This window comes from Thunnus albacares, chromosome 9, assembly GCF_914725855.1.
Source record: "Thunnus albacares chromosome 9, fThuAlb1.1, whole genome shotgun sequence".
Lineage (NCBI taxonomy): Eukaryota > Metazoa > Chordata > Actinopteri > Scombriformes > Scombridae > Thunnus > Thunnus albacares.
The window spans coordinates 7,915,191-7,932,702 of NC_058114.1; the positions used below are offsets into that span (position 1 = coordinate 7,915,191).

General features: G+C 38.4%; 1 protein-coding gene across 1 annotated transcript; it reads left to right on the top strand.

Annotated features, from left to right (window-relative positions):
- Positions 1–1,924: 1,924 nt before the first annotated feature.
- Positions 1,925–17,448, top strand: LOC122988603 (calcium-binding mitochondrial carrier protein SCaMC-1). The gene is made up of 10 exons (XM_044361040.1): positions 1,925–2,512; positions 6,485–6,611; positions 6,775–6,862; positions 9,921–10,032; positions 12,920–13,078; positions 13,454–13,606; positions 13,766–13,873; positions 14,626–14,793; positions 14,895–15,045; positions 16,178–17,448. Exons 1-10 carry the CDS (start codon positions 2,333–2,335, stop codon positions 16,357–16,359), a joined length of 1,428 nt encoding a protein of 475 aa, XP_044216975.1. The 5' UTR covers positions 1,925–2,332; the 3' UTR covers positions 16,360–17,448.
- Positions 17,449–17,512: the final 64 nt, after the last annotated feature.

A 17,512-nucleotide genomic window follows, 5' to 3' on the forward strand; every position in this document is an offset into this window, starting at 1 on the left:
AAAACCCTGCATTAGCATTATCACAGGTAACCATAGACTGTAAATGCATGGCGCTAACCAAGCTAGTAGCTAGCTGCTAGTGTTAGGTTCAGCTTCACCCTGTTGTCCAAACATGGTCACTTCTGACTCCAAAAATCCAACATGGTGACAGTCAAAATGCAAACTCGAGGTTTAAGAATGGGAGTCCACAAACCACTGGGTGACATCACAGTGGCTACATGCATTATTTTTTACAATCTGTGGTCATATTGCACCGCCATGTTTCCACAGTAGCCCAGAACATACAAACCAAACATGTTTTTGGGGAGTTTCACAACAGCTGTAGGTTCTCCTAAACACTTGCAAGGGGAGGGAGAGGAGAGTGGGGTATTCAGTTAGTTGCAATCTGCAACCTCACTGCTAGATACCACCAGACCTTACAGACTGGTCCTTTAACAAGACCCCTACAGGAAAATAAAAACACATATTTCTGACAGTTTTATTGCACAATAACTTTATAGTAGAAACGTGACTTCAACATAAAAAGTTAAAATCAGTACTTAATAAGAAATCAATCAGTGTCTCCTAACTAGATAAGTATTTTATTCTTTAAACGTTACATGTACAGGAAACTCAAAAATTGTAAAGGTTTGACTTAAATTAGTTGTTTTGTTAAGTGTTGGAAGCCTTATCATCAGCTCATTTGTTTTCTTTTTCAGTAAGTCTTAAACTCATTTAAGTAAATGTATAACTAAAATTGTAGAAATAATGTTGAAGTTCTTCCCCTGCTATTACCTTTTGTTCAATTAAATAATCAACAACACATATAATGCGTCCTTGGGTGTTTAAATGTAAGCGTGTCTCTGCTTTTATCTTGATGTAAGCGTTGATTAAGAGGATGAACAGTGATGACAGCTTGATGGGACTTTAAATAAGCCCGCCTCCTCTCTATGTCGCCTCCTGGTGGTCAGTCAGGACAACAGCAGCATTGATTGAATTACAACAACAAACTGACTCCAGCTGCTGTCATATAACATTTGTCGCCACCCTGTGGTTTGATTCAAGTATTGTTGTGGGTCTCTATTTTGAACTGTCCTCTTGACAGTCTCTTATAATGTTTTTAACTAACTTTTAAATAACTTTTTTATAAGAAAAATCCACAATATATCTATGACTACACTGCAGCAGATATTATCTACCAACTTGTTTCCATGCTTCAGTGAACATTCTTGTATTGTAAATACTCACACCACGAATTGCATCAAATATAAATATGCGATATACTGTATGTTGTGCATAATTTTATACATGGCTCTCAAAACTTAATTCTGGTATTTTTTGGCATCTTTGGAAATTTTGGGATCCCCACCAAGACTTCAAACTTCTTCTCAGATAGACAAGGTGCGTGCGGCAGAGTTTAAGAGAGATTAATCCGACATGTATTTAATTAGATTTTCAGTTTCCCTAAATACCAACTGAACTGTTTGAGTGCGCGTCTCTCTAAAGTGGGTTTAAACACATCCCCTATCATCCCCCGACCTCTCTACTAATTCCTGTCTCTCTCGCCTTTAAAGCAGCTGACCCCCAATTAAAAAAAGTTTTGGGTCTTAGTTTTGCTTGGACCAGCTGTCAGATTCCTGTGGGTATGACTCATAGAGCTGAAACAGATATCCCCCCTGCATTCGTACTATGGAGCCTCTTGTAGGTTTAGGGACTATGCATGGATTTGCATGTTTGCCTGCGTGTGCGGTGTTGCAACACAACACCACAACAAAAGATAAGAAAGAAAAAGCAAAAGCTAAATACTTGTGAGATGCATGTGGCTCATACAGGAAACTATGTGAATTAAACTACAGAGGAAAAAGACGATTAAAGCAACTATCTCACCTATGTAGGCAATCAAATATGAAAATGTAGCCCATGAAATAATATATTTAGAGACGGCAGTGAGTGTTATTACTGCTGAAGGGTGTGTCTCTATAGTGAGTGTGTGCGCAGTGAAAGAGGAGGTCTTCTTGGGCAAACTGAACCCAGACTCTCCACCCTTTTGCTCAGCGCTGCCAGACTACCTCATCCGCATACAGCTTCTTATAAATCCACTTTTTTATCGCTTGTTTACCGGATTATACCCTACACCGATTTATGCGGACTTTTCTACGACTTGTTCTCCAAGCTGCACTACGGAAATCTCTTTGAAATCATACGGGATTGAAACCAGAAGTGCCAACCACAGGAATCGGGTTGTGTGTGTATTTCCACAGCATTTCCCATTTGTGTGTGTGCGTGTGTGTGTTAGTGTGTATGTGTGTGTGGAGCTCTACGGGCCCAGAGTTTTCATTCTCAGTCTAAAAAGATGTACCAAGTTGTAAGGAAGCTGTTTTTTACGGACTGTCGGTGTGCTGAGGATGCGTCCAAAACGTACGAGGAGCTGTTCGCTAAACTGGACACCAACAAGGATGGGAAAGTGGATGTTTCCGAGCTGAGGGCGGGCCTGGCTGCCATGGGCATCCAAACTGGGAAAGGAGCAGCTCAGGTAGAGTCACGGATACAGGACACATACAGACAGTACACGTCATGGCTTTTTAGGGACAGAGAGAGAAAGTCACAAACCCTAAATGTTTTGCATTCCTGAAGGAACTGAGCAGGCTAACCCTGATTTCACTCAGCAGGCCTCATAGGAAGTAATGAAGTACATCTGTTTAAGTACAGTGAGATACTGGTACTTCATTTACTATACTTCATATAAAATGTCATAAAATAGTGAAAAAACTCCACCACAATCTCTCAGAGCTCACCGTAATGTCTTCAAATTGCTTGTTTTGTCTAATCAACAGTCAGAAACCCAAAGATTTCCAATTTTCAGTGACATAAAACAGAGAAAAGTAGCAAATCATCACATTTTGGAAGCTGAAACCTGATGATGTTCGGCATTTTTCCTTGATAAAGGACTTTGATGATGATTTATCAATGATCAAAATTGTTGCTGATTCATTTTTAAGATTCATCAACTTATAACTTCAGTACTACTTAACTTTATTGTATATTTTACTCCACTATGTTTATCTGACTGCGCTAGTTCCACATACTGCAGATACATATTTTCAATTGAATATAAGCTACATATTGCCAGTGTGCAGTACAAATCTTCTAATGTTACCTCAGGAACGATGCCAGGTATGGATTACTGAAAGGGCCCGGGGGTGCCAAGGTGTCAGGGAGCACCTGAGTCAGAGTCTCTGTTTGAAGTGACTGTCAGCATTTCCTGTTGGAAAGTCACAGAGCTCTTTAATATTGCATAGCTACCAACCAAATTAATATTTAATATGTAATATTCAATTCAATATTTGTTTGTTGGTTCATATTACAGCTGCACAGCATACTGAGGCTACACTAACATTACATTAAAACACAGTAAAATTAGTAAAGCAGCTTATGTCAGAACAGCAGAATAGCTCCGCTTTAAGAAAATATAACCAGGAACTCAGGTTGCCTTTGATGAATTCATATAATATTTGAATGATGAACTATAATATTCCTTATCATATCTGTGCAGAGTGTCAGATTTGGACACAGTCAGATAGCCTGTCTTGTTGTTGTTTGTTGTTGTTTTGTGTCTCTTTCAGTCTGGGTGTCTGTAGGAGGACTGGGGGCTTTTATGTGTCTGTTCCCAGGGCTTTGTTGTGTCATAATCCATGCACGAGTGACAAAATGCATTTTAAAACATTTTCTAAAGAGTTGAGAAAACAGCCTCATCACAAGGTCTATGGAGTGGCTGTTCTGGAGCTTTCAATCATGTTACAGGATCTTCATCAGTAAATGAAGTTTGCCTAGCTGTCCTGGGATTGTAGGTGCTATTATTTATTTACTCACACTTAAGGACTTCTCGCCCATGTGTGCTGAAAAGCAAAGGTTCAAAGTTCATTCTTGTTTAGTTGCTGTTCTGGACTTTTCAGTCACATCACATGATGTTCACTGTTCATCATTTAAAGAGTCTTGTCTCTTCAATTTCATCCTTCAACTGATCTGAAGGCATGAAAATCCCAAAACTGGAAATAGAAAGTGTCTCCACCAGATTATTTGTCCAATTTTATTATCTCAGTGCAGTAAGATTTTGAATGCAGGACTGCAGCAGAGTGGGGAGATTAAAGATCAATGTTTTTTCTCCACCATTACTACTGTGTATGAGCCCTTGAGCAAGGCACTTGAATCCCAATTACCCCAGTGGAGCAGCTCAGTGGTCAACAGATCAGACTGTGGTTCTGGGAAAAGTGTGAATGTGAGAGTGTGGAGCAGGGTGTTAGTGCTAAAGGTGAACCTTCTCTGTACAAATAAAGGTTAAAAATGTAATGGAGTATTCCTAATCCTAAACTTCAAACTTCAGTCAAGTCCTAAACCTAAAGCGAGCCCTCTGAAGAGACATTGATCTCTAGAAAATGCCCACACAACAATAGAAAAAGAAAAAAAATGGAGAAAAGAAAAGAAAAAGATATGCAGACATATTAACAAACAGGCAATTGCACAAAAGTAAGAGCCCAAGGCTTTTCTCATTGAGATGGGCTAAAAAGACAGAAATAGATACAAGACAAATGTGACTTACTACTTAAATGGTTTCCAAGTTCTCTCAAAGTTATCAGAGGAGCCACATATTTCTTAAGTTTGAGATACTGCATCACCCCCCTCAGCCACTGAGTCCAGCTTGATGGATGAGGATTCTTCAAGAGGAGAAGGATCCATCTCTGTGCTAACCAAGTGACACATTTTATTTTGAGTTTAGTTCCAATAAGATTATAATCATTCCCTCCTACTATGCCACAAATAGCTGTCACAGGATCCGACTGAATTACCATTTTGAAAATATCTGACAGTGTGCTAGAGAGGCAGCTGAGAGTCACAGTAGAATCTATATATGGAAACATTTTAGAGAGTCTGACTTAGAGAAATGAAGGCGATGCAGAACCTTAAATTGAATGAGGCCGTCCCGGGCACAGATTGAGGCCGTATGCACCCCCTCCAGGGCTTTCCTCCGCTGCTCTGCCATCAAAGCCACTCCCAAATCAATTCCTATGCAATTTCCAATCATGAGTTTTGTAAATTAGACAGGAATTATAAATTAAAGATATTGCACCCCTTCTTGAAGGCTCAAAGGAAAACAGATTCCATGGGAGTTTTATCAGGCAATTGGCAAAGGAAGGTGTGTTAGCTTTAATATAACTACGAACCTGAAGGAATCTGAAAAAGTGGGATTGTGGTAAATTTCATGAGAAAATTTTGTCTTGTTGGTCAAACAGTATTTTTCATGTCATGACAGTGAAGCAAATGGGGTAAGAAAATTTAGAGACACAGGAGAAAGTAGCCATAAATCTATAAATGACTGAGTCCTCATAACAACTTGATTTGATCCTTTATTACCTCTAAGATTACATTCAAGTACTGTACATGTGTAGAGCCCCGTTGTGAGAGAGTTTCAGAACCTCAATTTAAGGCTCATTTCCTCATTTTTTCCCCCTAGACAGCAACAAATCACCTGAAGCATACATTTATGTTGAAATCTGGTCTGTCATGAGTAATAGCAGCAAGCTCAGGCTGTTAAAGAGCAGCAGGGTAGGTGAAGTAAAGGTGCACCACAATTTCACAAACTGTCTCATAATACAAACAGGGCAGGTGAACTTTTTTACCGTGGGCTGTGGCTTTGAGAGGAAAGTCCCACCTTGGCCAATAAAATAATCTAACATTCCTCACCCTCATCAGTGAGTCAGATAACTTTAAAAGTATGAGTCAGGAAAGAGATTTAGGGGGGGTCACTGCTGGGTGTGTGCCTAGGTGCTGTAAAACAGAAGCAATTACGCAATAATGATATGATAAATGGGCAATAAACAGCGGCAGTGGTGTCAGAAGTATTTCGATTCTTAACGTAAGTAAAAGTACCAATACAACAATGAAAAAATACTCCAGTACAAGTCCTTCATTCAAAATGTTACTTAAGTTAAAGTAAAAAAGTATTATGCAGAGTAAATATTAAGTTAAATTATAAGTTAAACTGCAGGACACAAGATGTCTCCTCCACTGTAAATAAAGTTAATTCTAAGAGTATGTCGTTTGGAGGCTTCAAGTTTGCACATCACACATCTGTAAGTTGCACACTGGACCATAGTTGGCTCTAAATTGGTTGTGATATCACAAATCATGCTAGTGGCCACTCCCCTTAAATTCATATTGAAGTTGAGCACGGAGAGACTTTAACCCCTTCAACAGATTAATGTGAAAACTCAAACATCCAACTGAAGTAACAATAAGAAAACTTTATTCTGCCACCAACTGGCAGAATAAAGCAGTTTCTGTATGAGGAGGAGATGGCAGACTGAACTCATGCTACATCTGAACTAAAACCTCTCCTCCCATCCAATTAGCAGGTCAAAAAAACTAAATACATCTTCTGGTAGTCGATAGACTCTGACACTGATATGAAGAAATTGGATTTCTAATATTCTGTGTTTTCCTTTTCTAGAAAATAGTTTCCTCCGGAGACCAAAACAAAGATGACGGGCTCGACTTCAACGAGTTCTCCAAGTATCTGAAGGAACATGAGAAGAAGTTACGACTGACCTTCAAGAGCTTGGACAAAAACAATGATGGTACAACATGCTTGATGTTTATGGATGTAACTCTATGAACGAATAAATACTGAAAATACTTTGGTTTTGCTGAAAATTCTGCATGCGTGGTGCAGTAATAATGTATTAAACTCCCACAGAGTGTGAGAAGTGTCAATAATTTTTGTGTTTTTATTTTCAACAGGCCGAATAGACTTCACAGAAGTTCAGCAGTCACTTGCAGATCTAGGGCTAGACATCAGCAAGGAGGAGGCAGAGAAGATCCTTCAAAGGTATTTCTGCTTTGCTTTGTTACTGCTCTTAATTTACATACCTGTTTCTACAATATTAGATGAAGACTCTGGTGCAAAAACATGATTTAAGTGTCTGTCTGTGGCTCGTAAAAATGCTCTGCTCCTGTCACTTGTGGACCCAAGCAAAAACCTCATGATCCTAAACTAGAAGTGAAAGGAAGTAGTTCATAAGTGCTTCATATGTGAGGGGAGGGGACCAGTGTGAGCGACTGATAACCAGTTCAGTATATTATTGGGCTGGGAAGTGGTCTGATGGTACATGATAAAGAGCCGGCTAGACGTTTGTATATCTGAGTGGAGTTGGAGAAAATATCCAAACATGTAGAAATAGGATCATTAGTTGCAGACAGAAGTAAAAACTGTCAGTTAAACTGAATACATCTATTTGTTAATACACAGTTTACTGTATGTACATTAATAAAGTATCTTCAGCCTCTCAGAAATGTTTATGCCTGAGGCCCCAAAAACACACATATAAATATAGACATAACCTAATGTTGTATGTACTGCAGGGTGGTTAATGGTAAGTCAAACCTTGTATTGTCAGAAAGTTTTAAAAGTTTTAACTCAACTGAAGGAATACCTTGTTAAAAGAATGAATTAAAGTGAACACAAGCAGTACATGACATCTATATGCAGACTACCAGACCCTGATGATGAAGAACTGCAGAAGTTTTCTTCCATCAGTCTACTTTTGTAAATACTATCTTGTATTTTTTAAAAATGATTTTGTTGTGGAGGTTTTTTTTTCATTTTTTTTATAGGTTGGGCCATATATATCTACACTTACTCGGAAGAAGAAGAAGAAAAAAACAATGAAACTGATACTAAATGTGACGTGGTTACTATTTACGTGAGCAATGAGTGAAAAGGTTCAACAGTAGAGAAATATTTTTCCCCCAAATGGAGAAATAAATATGTAGATTTCATGGTAGCATTTATTTGAACATCATTGTCCTTGTTATACATGAACACATATTAGAGGCTGTTTACACTTGGTTTTAAATATACATGTACAGGCTATTCTAACTGTTGAGATTGGCAGGACAAAGTCATTTCGCCACCAAAACAACCACCACATCCTGCACTGATGACGTATTTTGCTGTTACCTCCTTGTCGGGGATGCATCAGGACATATTAGTGTTTACACTACAAAAGATACATGGTCAAATGCGTCCCAGAACACCTCAGCAAGTGGTTTGAGTCGTCGGATCACAATGTGTCTTGATGGTTGTTCACACTTGTATTTAGTGCTGTCCACTTGTGATCGCTCAAGACACAGTGTAGAAGTGTAAAAGGGTCTTAAAGTGAGTTGGCTCCTGCTCACAACTATATATCAGCAAGTCAGGTCAAATTTATGCAGGAAGCTGCACAGTATGAACTGTGTGTATTTGCATAAACAAAATTTTATATATATAAGTGTTTTTGTTAAATTTTGTTTTTATACAACATTATATTATGATTAACAGCAGGGAGATTTACATTATGTACAGAAGCAAACATGACAGTGAAACCTTGAAAGAGAAAGAAGGATGTTCATGACAGTGAATCAGACAAAAAGATTTGTTTGAAAACCGCAGAGTAATTGATGAGTGTCTCATAACTCACTTCAAGGAAGGAAATGACAGAAATACGTACACTGAAAGCAGCTGAGGACAGACTGATTAAAAGAGAGACTAAAGGAGGGAGAGGGGAAGAGCTGCATGTTTTCCTTCATTCTTGTTATTTGCTGCATATATTTTTAGAAGATTGTTTCTAAATATACACAAATAAGCTCAGAAATGCTTTGCTTATGCCATTTTGTACAGTCTGAAACAGGACTTTAACTGCAGGGCTTTTCAAGATCAGTCTTCATGACTTGTGACCTAACAAGCTTTCTCGTTTTCACGCTCCCTCACCACTATGTCTTGGCATTAAGCAAATCCCCCCCCTCTCTCTCTCTCTCTCTCTCTCTCCCTCTCTCTCTCTCATACTCTCTCTCCCTCCCTCCCTTCCCGACTGAGCAGAGCTGTGGAAACTGAATGGGATTTGGAATAGTGTAATCCAGTAGTCATTTTTCTCCCAACAGTTGCTTGAAGGGCTCAATGATATGACCTAAAATTCAGTTAATATAAATCCTCAAATGTACCTTTTATAACTGTAATATACTTTTAAAAAATATAACTAATTGCATAATGTTTCCTTCCTTGTGCTCTGTGTTAGACATCTATTTCTGGTAGGTGTTAGTGTTGTTGTATGTACATTCAATTATATGGAGGGCCGTAACAACCTCTGGAGACACTGGGGTCATGTCCTCAGTATTATGGGGATTTATTATTATTATTATTATTATTATTATTATGTCCGTGGGATTTAGAAACCTGTGACCATGTGGAACTGTGGAAATCAGGGGTGGAAATATGATGAAAAATATAAAACAATATATGAAAAATTTAGGCCTCTTGCTATGTCAGATCCTGTGCTGTATTATATCCTTATATAAACCTGTAATTTTTCAGGTGGTGTGGCTTAAAGAAAAAGGTCACATATTTGATTGATAAAATATAAATTGTATAATATTTCAGCCTAAACACCTGCTTTATTCACATCCATGCTTGTTTCTTTGGTAACATTTTCATAAAAAAGGCGCAATTAAAGACATTTGTGTGGTGATCAAATAGTACAATCAGCTGTCATTTTTCTAACCAAACCAAGCAAAGAAAAAAAACTAAATAAAAAGACTCCAATCTTATCTATATCTGGTCATGATTATATGGGATTTAGACAATTTCTGTATGTGAATATTGTTACATGAGTACATACAGGTTGGTAAAGGAGTTATAATGTTGGGATTTTAGTTAAATCTGGATTATTGGCCAACCCTGTGTGAAGAAGTTTGCTTGTGTTTTCCCAACTGTACAACACAAAGTTTATTCAATACCAATGAGCCAATAAACGAGTCAGTTTGTTTAAGTCTCAGATAACTTGGCCATTTGTTCAGATTTTAGATGAACACACAAAAAAAAAATGTTTATTTTCCTGTCTATCTTTGTACAGTATTGATGTGGACGGCACCATGACTGTGGACTGGAATGAATGGAGGGAGCATTTCCTGTTTAACCCAGCTACCAACCTGCAGGAGATTATCCGCTACTGGAAGCACAGCACGGTAAGAGGACAGCGTGAGAGGAAGAAGAGAAGGGGCGGGGGAAACATTGATTGTTGTATTTAGTTCACATGGTGATACACTCTTAAAACAGTAGACCAAAACCACTTCCTGTATGAGCAATGTAGTGTTCATCTCAGTACACAGCAGTAATAAAATGTAGGATTGTTGATCTGTTGTCATGGTGAAGACACAGTTGTAACCATGCATGTATCTTTGAAGCTGAGTATTTTTAACTGATTGTTAACATGTCCCTTGGTTCAGTGAGGTTACCTTGAAGAGGAAGTTATCTGTATTTGCTTTATTTCCTACAAAAATGACCTAAAAGTTGCATTTTATACAATATTTGCCATCTGGAGTCACAAATTCCCTCATGTTACAGTAAGTTAGTTTGAAATTACATATTCTGTACCATGAGAAGTGCTGTAGTTACAAATGAAAATAGCATTTCTGACACATCTCACATCAGTTTTAGCAGGTGGAAGATGTTCACATCTTCAGAAAATAAATCATTTAGTATAATCCTGTTTTTTAAGCTAAAAATGGAAGAGACATAGAGGTTTTCGGTCGTCCGCCCTCAGTGTTCTTAGACTGTCTCAGATTGCACTTTAAGAACTTTGGCTCTGAAGGGGAAAGTTGTGAAAGAGATTCATCAGCTGATGCTGGATTTGGTCGAGAACTTTGGCAGCATATCAGTAACTCTGCGTCAACAGATTAGACTCATTCATTCCCGCAGAGGAGGTGAGAAAAGGAGGGAGAGAGGTGGAAGAGTTTGTAACCTCTAATTACTTTTAATTAAAATCAGTACTTAAAATTTTAAAGATATTAAAAATCCTGCAGTTTTAAATGGATTTTTCGACATGGAGATTGTTGGCTATATAGAAACATACTGTGGCATGACTGCCGTACGTGAAAATACAGCCAGATCCAGTCAATGGCTAATCTCTGACGTTTGCTGTCTCTGTTCACTGGCACAACCTCAGAGATTAAATAAACCTTTGGCTGCTAAACTTGGCTGAGATAAGCTAATTTCAGTCTGACCTGAGGGGGGAGATTAACTCGTCAGTGGGATTGGGACATGACAAGGAGAGAGGAAGTGAGTCTAGAACAGGATAGGGCAAAGGTGACGTGGATGGGAAGAGACACCGATGAGACTGAAGCAGTAGTTTGTCACATCGATGGCAGTAACAGCTTCCCAATACTTCCAGTATTCACGCCAATGGTTACTGACCACCGGAGATTCAGTATTTCTCCTCTCAGGCTAGAGTGGATCTGCAGACCCTTGGCATCTGATTAGAAACGTGTAAAGGATCCTGATCAGTTTAGGAGGGAACTTTTACAAATTTGGGACTATACTGTGCTGGATCAGCAGCTTCATTAAAGGCTTGAGATGGCCATGGCTCTGCTGCAGCCTCAGCAACAGCAGAGAAGCTGGTTCTTCCTCGACTTTGACGAAGATGGGATTTATGAAGTGGAGGTGGATATGGTAGGTTCTTAAAACGTGGTTTTAGTGTCTTTATGGAGCCTGGTACATCGGTCTGACTGATAAAATATCATTTAAATTTAAGTTATCACAGACACTACATATATATTTCTATTGGTGTATGTGTCAGCTTACAAAAAACAAGAAATTTCTGTACAGAAATGTCAGAGATATGTTTAAGATAATTTAGAAACTGTTGCCATTAAGTAGTTTGTCCACCAAAGAGCACTAACAAGTTTATAAAAAGAATTTTGACTGATTTATTGTTGTCAGATCAAAGATTCAGCATCATTCAAGCTCTACTTTGCACATCCAAGTTTTGTAAGGAGTTTGTGCAGCATTTTTCCTTCATATACACGATCTGAACAATCTGATGCTATCCAATACAACAGTTGAGGATGCTGTTGGTGGTGCAGCTGTTGGATTGGATTGAAACATATTCTAAAGTTTCCCGTACATGTTTTGTTTTCCCCCAGCCCTGCATGAATGTATGAAGAGACGTGATTAAATTAAGAACACCTCACAGTAAAAGGCTATTTAGAACATCAACAAAAACACCACCAAGTTCATACTCGGTGCTTTTCTGACACAATCTCAATAGATTAAGCTTCTTCACAAAGGCTATCATGTATGTTTTTACTGCACAGGTGTTCATGTTATTGTGTCCACTGTCTGTGTCTCTCCTTAAGTGAAGGGTGATGTTGCCTGACGATGTTGTTCATCAGAAGATATGCAGAAGGAAATATCATTTAATAACTGATATTGATTTAACATTTCTTTAACATTCATTTTATTTAACTGCACTGAAATTAGATTGCTGTAAATGCAGAGTGTCGGCGCTCTTTCATTTTCACGTCAATGATACAACTGGATTTAAGTGCTGTGCAGTGATGTAATCAATCTCACAGCATGTGCTTTTATTGTAGTTGTGCAACATTTTGGGTGAGGACAAGGTGTGTGTCTGGTCCTGCCAGGCTTTAAGTTCAAGGTGAGGCTTTGAATCATACTGTATGTGGTTTTGAAGCTGTGTGATTGAGTTTAAGTCAATCTCAAAAGTATGCTTCAATGGATTTTAAATTATATTTCAAGCAAACCAAACCTGTAGTGAAACTGACCATCTCAAGTGAAAACAATCATATTCACCATTGCCATAAAGCACACAGTAAATGAACAGAGATATGCTGGTACAAATTGTCACAGATTGGTTGGGCAGCACTCATGTTTTGGCTTTAAATAGGCAAATATCAGTCGGCGCGGCTACAGGCCACTGAGAAGTTTAGCCTTTAGTGTGAAATTGTCAGTTTGAAGGGTAATTAAATGTTCCCTCAGCTCACTGTTGATGTTTTGAAATATAGTTCATGAATAAATATCCCTGACTGTGAGTTAACTGTATCCTGTTGTGTCTAGGTGCTGGACATTGGTGACAGTCTCGCCATCCCAGATGAGTTCACAGAGGAGGAGAAGACCACTGGTCTGTGGTGGAAGCAGCTATCGGCGGGGGCCATGGCAGGCGCCGTGTCCCGTACAGGCACCGCCCCGTTGGACAGAATGAAGGTCTTCATGCAGGTGTGTCAGATCTTCATCATAAATCACATTTAGAATAATATTTTTTTGTTTTTTTTTGGTTCCAGGGGTTATTAAAGTTACTCCTTAAAGGATAGTGTAACTTTCAGACCAAACAAATGTATGGTTTTAATTCAAGCAGTAGTAGTGTTTAGTGTGTGTAATGTGATTGTACAGTTTGTTATTGGCTCAAATGAAACAGAATTGCAATATAATGGAGAGAAACAGCTCAGATGGATAATGTAAAATGATTCATTCTTATTAAGTGGAACTTGTTATTAATTTTTATTATACTTTACATGCTGCTTACAATTTTGTGTAAATTATATTTCCCTCTGAAAGTCATGACTTACAGTAGCAAGGTATTTTTGTTTCCAGGTGCATGCCTCCAAGAGCAACAAAATCAGCCTGGTTGGTGGTTTCAAGCAAATGTTAAAAGAAGGAGGCGTGACGTCTCTGTGGAGAGGAAACGGTATTAACGTCCTGAAGATCGCCCCCGAGACGGCCATTAAATTCATGGCCTATGAGCAGGTAAATCAACTTCAGCTCCCCAAAAAAAACAAATACAACATGCACCTCAGGCTTGGCTGGAGCATGTTGATGTAACTTTTTATATCAAAGACCATTATATTGTTAAATAATAGCCACTGACTTTTGATGCAACACTTCCTTGTCACCCTTTTCCACCAGTATAAGAAGCTGCTGTCCAGTGAACCAGGGAAGGTCAAGACCCACGAGAGGTTCATGGCTGGATCGTTGGCTGGAGCAACCGCACAAACAGCTATTTACCCCATGGAGGTGAGCAGAGGTGGCACTTTAACAGCCCAGAAACATGGAGGGTTTGTGTATCTGTGTTTGTCAGGCAACTTATCACAATTAATGGGATACATAGGTTTACAGTATACGTTGGTTTGTTGCATCACTTGCACCTGTTTGTTGCTGTGTTAAACATAGAAATAATCAAATCAAAACAAAGTTATAAAGTGTTTTGATTTTACATGGGACAACCAAGATAAAACAAGCACATAAAAATGTATAAAAGCATTCCACTAAAAAATCAGTTAATTAATAAAACACTCAACAACATTTAATTAAGGTAAAAGGGTGAAATAATCAAATAGAACATCTTTAATAAGCATAATGTCAGCTTTGCTCTTTTGTTGTTCATATAAGAACTTTTTGAGTCTGTGAAGTGGTAACAAATGCAATAACATTGTCATATGTTAACCTGCGTTATTTCTACCATTTTGTTTAAAAAAAAAATCATTACACTTTCACAAATGGTGAAAACAAAAACATTTAAGTTAGAAACACAAACATCTTATGTGACAACAGTGTAGAGGACCATAGGAACTACAGGAACAAGCCAAGCAGAACATGAGTTTTCAGTATGATCTTCAATATAAATAATCTTTTTCAGTATGAAACACATATTAAAAGGTGGCAGTAAAAGGTTATACATTTTCAGCATTCACACGTACAGACCATAGATTGGAGCCCTTCCTCTTAGTGAAAGCAGCCTCTCTGATTGATGATCTTTGTCCATTCAGGTGATGAAAACCCGACTGACCTTGAGGAAGACGGGACAGTACTCAGGAATGTTCGACTGTGCCAAGAAAATCCTGAAGAAGGAGGGAGTGAAGGCGTTTTATAAGGGCTACATTCCCAATATTCTGGGCATCATACCCTACGCTGGGATAGATCTGGCAGTGTACGAGGTACGTGGAGACGAATAATTTTTCTGATGTAAAGCACTAAATGCAGTACTCAACCTCGTCCTCATCACTCACGCAATCACCTCCTCTCTGATCCTCACCAGAGCTTGAAGAACGTCTGGTTGGCTCGCTACGCCAAAGACACAGCCAACCCAGGTGTTCTGGTGCTGCTGGGCTGCGGGACCGTCTCCAGCACCTGTGGCCAGCTGGCCAGCTACCCCCTGGCTCTGATCCGCACCAGGATGCAGGCACAAGGTACACAGAACCAAATTTCAAAATTCAGCCAACTTTCAAATTAGAAATGATGGAGTATAACTAGTGCCACAATCTTATAAAGAGCCATTGAAAAGTAGTTAGTATGTTTCATTAAAAATTACTTTCTAATGAAAAAAAACACATTTTGTTAGGTATATAATCTCTAAAATGCCAGTAAGTGAACTAAAAAGGGAATATTCTGTTATGGGTAAACGAATAACATTTAAAAGGCAGCAAAGATTGAGTTAACATTACTAAAGGCTCATAAATATTTCTTTGAACAGCATTCGGGTCAGCCAACTAGAGCGTGTCACATTATAGGTTTAAAGATGGCACATATTGCAAACTTTAAGGTAAATGATTGATTGTGATTATTAAATGGGGACAAAGTAGAAAGTGTTACACATTACTGTTGTGATGGCTCTGTAGTCCAGCACATTTGATTTGGAAGGAAACAATAATTATGAGGTTAATGGAGTAGGTCAACATTTTGCACTTTGGCAACAAAGCAGATAAGAATATTTCCCAAAATGTCTGAACAAATCCTTTTTTAAGGACCAGTGTGTAGGATTTAGTGGCATCTAGTGGTGAGGTTGCAGATTGCAACCAAATGAATATTCCTCCCCTCAAAGCCTCCCTTCCAAGCGTGTAGGAGACCCTTCAGTGGCCATGAAACTCGCAAATAACGTGAAAGGCCCTCTCTAGAGCCAATGTTTGGTTTGGCCGTTCTGGGCTAATGCCAAATGTCTAAACATTACAGGCTCCATGGAAGAAGACCTGCTCCCTATGTAGATATAAAGGGCTCATTCTAAGCAAAGGAAAACACAACAATTCTTATTTTCAGGTGATTATACACTAATGAAAAGATACGTATGAATATTGTATTTAATTTCTGCCGATCGATCCCCCTAAATCTTACAAACTGGTCCTTTAAGTGCTGACTTTCAACTTTTGATGTTTAGATTAGTACTACCTACTATGGATATGTACACTAACAGTTTATAGTCCACCCTTTAACCTCAGTCATTGTTTCATTTCAAATAATAGTACAGAGCCAAAACATTAGATAATATGATAATGTCCAAATACACAAGGATTTTTTTATGATGCTGATTTTACTCTGTTTTCTCAGCGTCCATCGAAGGCTCAGAGCAGCTGCCAATGAACCTGATGGTGAAGAAGATTCTGGAAAAGGAAGGCTTCTTTGGACTTTACCGTGGCATCCTGCCCAATTTCATGAAGGTCATCCCGGCTGTCAGCATCAGCTACGTGGTGTATGAGTACATGCGGTCTGGCCTGGGTATTCAGAAGTAGAGAGCAGAGCATTTTTATTTTGAAACACTTCCCTTCCAACATATTTGGGAAACTGTCACGTAAGGAACTTGTTTACCTGTAGGTCACCAAAGTCTGGACTCAAACTGCTGCAGATGGAGCCATTGTAGAAGTTTTTAAAGTAATTGCAGGACTTTGACTAAACACTTGAGCCACGATGCAAAAGACGTTGTTTAAAAAATCCTGTAGTACTAACAAAGGGCTCACGATAAATAAGGGGACTTCTACAATGTTTCCAACTATATGAAGTTTGTCCAAACTGCGTTTACAATGCACCCGCAGCTCAAGTCTCGGAGCACATTTCGGGTCAGCTGACTTTCAGTAAAATCAACCAAAGAGGTAGATATTAAGAATCTGAACACCAAAAACACTTGGAGAGGTTTATTTTGATTTATTTCATTACATATTTGTTTTGTTTAATTGTTGATTTGAGTAGAAATGCCAATATTTTTATATCAGACATTTTAAGTATGAGTAATATTATGTCACTTCACCAGAAATGTGTCACATGTTCTTCTAAAAATTGACCAAAAAGCACCTTATTGTACCAAACCAAGCCATCACCTGGTAAAGTGGAACACCAGTGGAAGTGGAATAACACTTTTTTTGTTCTTTTTTTTTTGCTATTTCATTATCATTATCAAAAGTAGACAGAGCAAAAGTGAAAAAATATTAATTTCTAGACAGTCTGTCACCTTTATAAAGAGTCCTAAAATATTGTGTAAAATGTTCCTTTTGAATGGGGAGTTGTTTCACTTAGAAATCTGAGGAAACTTTTGAAGTGCAATAATGTGTTTGCTCAATTCACATTCTGTTAATGTTTGACACAGGTGTGTCCTTTTCAAGAATGAGGAGTTCACCTGTTGTTGGTTCCACAAGGGCTCCTTTAAATGACATCATTATTGCACATTTTTCAGTCAAGTTGGTGAACAGGAAGTAACGTGCCTTATGTGATTTTTCTCAGATATCTGTGAATGTCTCAACCCTCCATTTCTTTTGCCTTTCTTTCCGATATTTGGTGAATTAGATTCTGGTGTTTACATGAATAAAAACATTTGAGTACAAAAGCGAGAAGATTCGAGTGCATTTACTGAGGTTTGTTTTCAAAGTGGAACAACATATAAAAGCTAATAAT